Genomic DNA, 7057 nt, shown 5'->3' on the forward strand with positions numbered 1-7057 from the left:
AATGCATGGGGTAGAAAGAAAGGGGAACAGAAATTAACAAGATTTTTTTAAATTATAGTATGGCTCTGGTTTACTGCGGACAGAGTCTTATAAATAATAAACAGTTGAGGAAATCCCCCTTCTGACCTTCAAAAACAGTCAAAATATGTGTAGTGCTAATCTGAAAGGGTGATAAAGTGCTTACTGAAGACTATGCAAATACAATGTTCATTATTATTATTATTATTTCTCAGTTTTATCAGTATATGAAAGCCATAGTATCTAAATGCACTTCACCTAGAAACTATGTGAAAGCAACACTCCAAATACACCAAAAGGCCACATAAGTCTCACTTGATCCACGGAAATCCTTTTGGTTTTAATAGAGGAAAGAATATTTTCAGAATCTCAGGATTAATGTATGTTTTTATCGGTAAAGTGCAATTCCACCACCTTATAGAGAAGCCATGATGGATCAAATCATTATAATAGTTTGTGTTGACCTTATAATACAAATAATGCAAATAATAGTGTTCAGTCTGTGATGTAAATCCCTTTGATATGAATCCATCTTTTTGCCAGACAAATGAACAGAGACTGCTGAAAATCAGCACAAGCTCACCGAAGATCCTCAGCGACATGCCATTTGTAAGTCATCTTAAAGCTAAAGGCTTAATTTTCTTTAACCTGGCGTTCACCCATCCTTTAAATCCTGATTTAATTCGAGGCCGGGAACCTGAGCTCACTGTTCAAGGGCAGCGAGGCAGTCGAGGTGACAAGGACGTTGTTCGCTGATGACACTGGTCAATGTGATGACTATTGTCCTCATCAGAGTCCTCAGTTGGAGGCTCGAAGCAGTTCTCTAATTTTCTTTGCAGTCTTTTCTTGAGGTTCAAACCCCGCTGGACTTTTGTGTTAGTGTACTCCTGGGCCTTCAACTTGGCATAATAGTCAGAAAATTTGTTAAACAGGATGGAGATTGGCATCCCGTTTAGAATAATACCAAAAGATATACACCCAAAAGCCACCACTCGACCGGAGTAAGAAATGGGCACCACATCTCCATATCCCACAGTAGAGATGCTCACCTGTAACAGTGTAAAAAAAAAACACTCCACATGAGTTTATCAGCTTAGATGAACTGGACAAATTGGCCATAGTGAGTGTGTGTGTGTGTGTGTGTGTGTGTGTGTGTGTGTGTGTGTGTGTGTGTGTGTGTGTGTGTGAAGGAGTGAGTGTGTCCGAGCACTGGGGTTGCACGAGTGCACTCTCAGTACTGGTTTGCGGAAGGAAGGGCATCTGGCGTAAAACATGCCAAAACAGTCCACTCTGCTGTGGCGACCCCTGATAAAGGGAGCAGGCCGAAAGGAAAGAGAGAGATATGAGTTTATCAGCTTAGAATTTGGCATGCAAGTCAACTTAGTCAGACTTAGTAAGCCCCAGGAAGTTCTAAACTAATCTAACTTTTCCAATCAGCATGGGTGCCTCCAATTGAGCGGCATTAGATATTATATAAGATTAAACACAGCTGCCAGAAGATAAAGACTAACCATTTAAAGAGGATAGGAGGATACAACAGCCACAGCAAAAGATGATAATGAATGCAAGTGATGCAATTAAAAAAATGCACATAATGATTCCCAATTGTTTTATTTGTTATTTTTTATATGATTCAAGTGAAAGCTTATATATATTCAAACCCAAATGTGGACACCCCATTCAAAAGAAAAGGTTTTGCTACATAAACTATATCTGGCAATAAGTGGAAATTAAGATCAGAGCTATACAGTATCCATAGAGAAACTTTTTTATTAAAAAGTAGAACGGCAAAGAGCTTCTGAACCAAGTAAAACTGTTTACTGAATGATTATTTCAATACTATTGTAGTATTTATTCATATTTTGAAATATATACATTTTTTATGTTTTCAGTTTAGGTTTCATTTCGTTTAATATTTAGTTTTTTTATCAAGTCTTTATATTTTATTGCACCTTTTTGTATTTTAATTCGATTGCTATTCGATAACAACACTCTAGTGTGGAAGACTAGTGTGATCTTTACACAGCCCAAACCTGATCACCATTGGTCCCCTGTGAGCCCACTCCATCGTCCCACATCAGTGTCTGACCTCACTGATGCTTTCAACTCTGAATGGAAGCAAATCCCCACAGCCATGCACTGACACAGAGCTGAAAGCCTTCCCAGAATAGAGGAGGCTGATATAGCAGCAAAGCCCTAATAATAGCCATGGTTTTAAATCTATTTGCTAAATTAGCAGTAGCACACATAGATCTGGCCATGTGTATGTATGTATGAATTATACTGCAGATGTGATGACTGATTTGAGATGTTTTGAGACGTACTCACCGCTGCCCACCACCAGGCATCTGGTATACTGCTAAACGGTGTTCCTACAACATCCTGCTCCACTGAGTGCATTAGGGCGGAGAAGGTGAAGATCCCCATGATAATGAACAGAAACAGGCAGCAGACCTGTTCAAAACACTGGCGAAGAGTGAAGCCAAATGCCCGCATGCCAGTTGAGTGCCTCGCCAGTTTCAAAATGCGAAAGATTCTCATGAGTTTGACGACTTTGAGCACTTTGCTTACTTTGCTAACCCTCGCCATCGTTTTCAGATCATCTTGAACGCTGAGATCTTCCTGGTCAGCAAAAGCCTCAAATATCAGCTGGATAAAGTAGGGCATGACAGCCACTAAGTCTACGAAATTAAGTGCGCTCTTCAGAAAATGCTTGACGTCGCAAGTTGTCAGCAAGCGAAGGAAGTACTCAAAGGTGAAGAAGAGAATTGAAGTGATCTCCACACACTCCATGTAGGTTCTTCCATAGATTTTATAATCTTTCAGCTCGCTCACAGTGTTTAGAGTCATCGCTACAATGGAGATAAGCACAAAGAGGCTGGAGAACACAGCAAAGGCCTTAGCAGCCATCGAGGAGTATGGATTCTCCATCAGGTCCCACAGCATCTTACGAATACCTCCAAAGATCATTGTTTTGAAACCCTCCTCGTTATGCTGGGGCTCGATTTCCGCCATAAGCTCCCGGTTCACTTTCAGCTGGTCTCTTATCTCGTCTAGTTTCTCCTCGTAGAGAATGCGACAGCAGCGAGGAGTTTCCCTCAAACGCAGGCCCCAAAACGTCATCTCCTCCTCAAAATTGACAGGGCAAAGACTCTCCATTACCCATAACACATTGCTACAATAGAAGTGGAAGATGTAGTGGAAGAAAGTGGGATCCCGGTCAAAAAAAAACTCATTAGTGAGCACACAATAGTCATCACAGAGCGTTAGCTGCTTGACAGGATCTTTGCACAGGGCTAAGCTGCCTATTCTGGTTTTAGGGTATCTAATAGCCAAGTGCTTGGGAATGGTAAAGAGTTTTCCACCTACATTAACATTGATCACAGCTGAATGACGGTGTGGCATCTTTGCTGCTTCGGTCTCACTGCCTTTCCTCTTTTCTTGATCTCTTTTGTCACTTGCCTGAGGTGATGGAGTATCGAGGTTGTCCATCGATGTCCAAGGTTTCACAGAGCTGTCTTGTGAAAACGGAAAGGCACTCTCTTCTTCTTCTATACTCCGTGAAAAGCTGGCATTAAGTTTGACACTCGCAAAAAGACTTGAACGTCTCTTTTTTAGCCTATTCAGATGCCTTCTTGGATGATCCATTATTATGGTTGCTTGAGGAATGGGTAAAGCACTGAAAAGAGACTAATTTCTTGTTACAAATGAAAGCAGAAAAAGATTCAGATTTTACATTTCTTGTACACAAGTCCCACTTCCCTTTAAAATGCGTAACGGTTTGCAGCTTCAAGGAAATTTCCAGCCAGATTGAGAAAACATATTCCACTGCTTGCAGCTTTTTAGAGTTAGCAATATAGCTAAAAAGAGAGAAAGCAAAAGCAACTGTATTTGTTTCAGCTCAACTGAAGATCAAGAGTTGGGATTTGTCCCACTTGACTGATGCCATAATCCACTTGCTGCTCTTTCTGTCCTCAGCAGAGTTAAAAATAAAGTCATGAGGATCAGTGTTGTGATTTAAGGATTGAGCCCTTGGAGGAGGAAAGGAAAAGGATGAATAGCAGTTACAGGGATACTGTAAGGTCATTAAAAGCTCACAACAAATTTCTGTTTATTTTAAGTACACATGAGTCCAAAGTTGTGCTCAGACTGATATTTAAACAATTCAGCGCGAATCCAATATTAATAAGTAAGTGAAGTGAATAAGTGAGTAAGTGAAATTAAAATTAAAATTCTTTAATCCCATAATTTCCGTATCTTGTTCTGTATTCTTTCCTCTTTCATATCCTCTCCACTTGTGCACATTTTACCATCAATTTGATTAGACAAAACCTAAATTAACATAAACTAAATATATATCTACGGTCATAGTTAAGACTATATGAATAAATAGCTTGCAGAAAAACTTAGATACATTGAAACCCATCAAATTGCCTTCTCATAAACTGATGGAAAAATCTATATCAGTTGCAAAATATGTTCTGAAAAAACTACAATAGTTTTGTGTAACTCAAGTAAATGTAATACAAGTTCTTGACCAGTTCTTTGGTCATAGATGTCTCTTCTGGTTTTAGGGTGTGTGCAGATTTTGTTCTTCTTCTTCATTTAAACCATACTACAGATCATTTTGACTTTATTTATTAATTTAATTACCACATATCAAAGGTTCAAAGAAACATGTAATCTTTTACTTGTTCTTTTTTTAGCACATTTAACACGTTTACCCCATTACTTTACAGAATCTCATAGACCTGCATTACTATTAATACTGTAGTCTACAATATTCTATGGTCGAATCTATGTTTAAAAATAATCATACTGACATAATCAAAAAAAACTCCATCTTCAGGAGAGTTCAGATATGGCATTTGTACAGTTGTTCGTGCAGCTGCTCCTGGATCAGTAAGTTCCCCCGTGATCCCGGAAACGGAAACAGGTTTGTTGTTACTGTAAAACTATATTTTTATTAACACAAAGTCTTTTTTTATACTATTTAATTTTTTTTTAACTATACCAACATATAACTGCAAATAAAACCTGATCAATTAAAAATGTGCTTTTAACTGCGGGTATATAAAAGCCGTCGAGACCACGTGACTTCCTTTCCGAACTAAGCTGAAATCATGGATGCCAGCCGCGTGCAGCCCATCAAACTCGCTAGAGTAAGAAAAAATAAATTCCATGAATATTTACGGTTCAATCGTGTGATATAATACGCATAAAATGAAATATATTTAATTTCAAGTCTTATTCGTCCTAAAGAAACTCAAAATCATCCCACAGTACGCTCAAGAGTATAGCGGTGTGTGTCTCAGTAGGCCTTTAGTTAGCATTAGCATATTTCTATCCGGCAGATTTGATCGCGAACAACTGTTTTCACCACACATGACGTCAAATAATATACGTTTTATTGGTTTTAATCGTGTTTTTTGTTACAGGTTACTAAAGTGCTGGGAAGAACCGGCTCCCAGGGGCAGTGTACCCAGGTAAGCTCGGACTCATGCTCCGTGTCATGTGTAACACGAACAGGGACGGTTCTTTTGCGGATTATTTGATTAGGAAAAACACAATTTTATGTCCTGAAAGTTAATTAGGTTGTGTTGTCTATAAGTCACTTTATAAATGTGACGATTTTATAGGAGACTAATGTCCTAGCTTGCAACCCAGATCTACTGCACGTTAGAATCTATAAATGTATTCAATATTGTAAATGTTTATGTTCAATATGACAGAAAATCGCTGTTTTTAAAACGTATTTTCCCTCATAATACTGATGGCAATCTGTAGATATTGCATATTGTAGTTGGACTTTAAAAATGTGATTTGTTGCGGTCAAATTTGATGTGCAGTTGAATTGATTTTAAAGTATTAGTTTGATTCTTTTCTTAAGACTAAATATATTGTCCTTTCATAGGTGCGCGTTGAGTTCATGGATGACAGCAACCGATCCATTATCAGAAACGTGAAGGGCCCAGTAAGAGAAGGAGATGTCCTGACACTTCTGGAGTCTGAAAGAGAGGCCAGGAGGCTTCGCTAGGTCAGTAAACATCACTCAACAGCTGGCCTGTTATATATCGATCACCGCAGATTCTCCTGTAATGTGTTTTAGATGGGATTAAGAATGCTTAGAAATAAAACAACAGGTTTTAATGTAAAAAGGTCTTTTATACATAAGAAGCAATTTTCATTTTTTAATACTCAGTAAATCTGACTGAAAGGTCTCTTTAAAGTTCTCTCTCCCAGTTTTCAAATTTATGCTTATTGACCGTCTGTTATGTGCTAGACTCTAATCATATTCCAACATCAATCAGTCATAATAAATTGCCACAGACCCTTTTCCAGTCTGTATTGTGGATGGATATGGATGTGCTTGATTGTACTTTATAATTTCTCTCTTTCTCCCAGCAGTGCACATGTGAAGACCTGCAGTGGTCAAAGCAGGACTCGTGGAGAGCATCAACATCAGCTCTACAGTTGGCAGAACAATGTCATTTGTGCGCAGTTTGAAATAAAGTGTCGTTGTGAATAAGTTGGTCTCTGTTTTTATTATGAATAATGTTTAAGGTTACCTTGAGTTTTACAATTGCAATGAAGTACTAATAGCATGTTTCCCCGGTTTAATGTGAGATTCAGTCAGATCCAAACCAGATGTAAGCAGTTCAATTTTGTGTACTCCAGAATTTAGATGTGAAGTGATTTGTGTGCCAAACTTTGTGTGTCGGGAACTTAAAAAGTCTAAAATTCAGATTTGATGGGTCTTAAATATATTTGGTCACATTACCGCTAAAATATCTTCAGTCTGACAGACCTAATGATGGTTTACAATCATTGGATAGACAAAAAAAATCTCCCCTGCGGTAGTTAATGCATCATCAGAGAGAATCACCGTAGCAGAATACAGGTCGAGCTACCTCCTTAATGTTCTCAATAATAATAATAATATAGCTCAAGCTACAGCTGATCAGCCTTCTAGCTAGCTTCTAGGTTTTTTTTTTTTTTTTTTTTTTATTACTTGCCCCACCGGACCAATAGCCTGATT

The 7057-nt window shown here is 38.3% G+C and overlaps 2 protein-coding genes across 3 annotated transcripts; one reads left to right on the forward strand and one right to left on the reverse strand.

The window, feature by feature from the left end:
- Positions 1-392: 392 nt before the first annotated feature.
- On the reverse strand, positions 393-3904 carry LOC113046424 (potassium voltage-gated channel subfamily V member 2-like). Its single transcript, XM_026207280.1, has 2 exons — positions 2347-3904; positions 393-1067 (listed from the first exon to the last, which is right to left on the reverse strand). The coding sequence occupies exons 1-2, from the start codon at positions 3664-3666 to the stop codon at positions 729-731; spliced, it is 1659 nt and encodes a 552-aa protein (XP_026063065.1). The 5' UTR covers positions 3667-3904; the 3' UTR covers positions 393-728.
- Positions 3905-5079: 1175 nt separating this feature from the next.
- Positions 5080-6547, forward strand: rps28 (ribosomal protein S28). Of its 2 annotated transcripts, none has more exons than XM_026206631.1 (4): positions 5080-5180; positions 5457-5504; positions 5933-6055; positions 6427-6547. In XM_026206631.1, exons 1-3 carry the CDS (start codon positions 5142-5144, stop codon positions 6053-6055), a joined length of 210 nt encoding a protein of 69 aa, XP_026062416.1. In that variant the 5' UTR covers positions 5080-5141; the 3' UTR covers positions 6427-6547. The 2 variants fall into 2 exon arrangements, with proteins under 2 accessions (XP_026062416.1, XP_026062417.1); XM_026206632.1 differs by having other exon boundaries at positions 5099-5180; positions 6424-6547.
- Positions 6548-7057: the final 510 nt, after the last annotated feature.

The sequence above is a fragment of the Carassius auratus genome, chromosome 27, assembly GCF_003368295.1.
Source record: "Carassius auratus strain Wakin chromosome 27, ASM336829v1, whole genome shotgun sequence".
Lineage (NCBI taxonomy): Eukaryota > Metazoa > Chordata > Actinopteri > Cypriniformes > Cyprinidae > Carassius > Carassius auratus.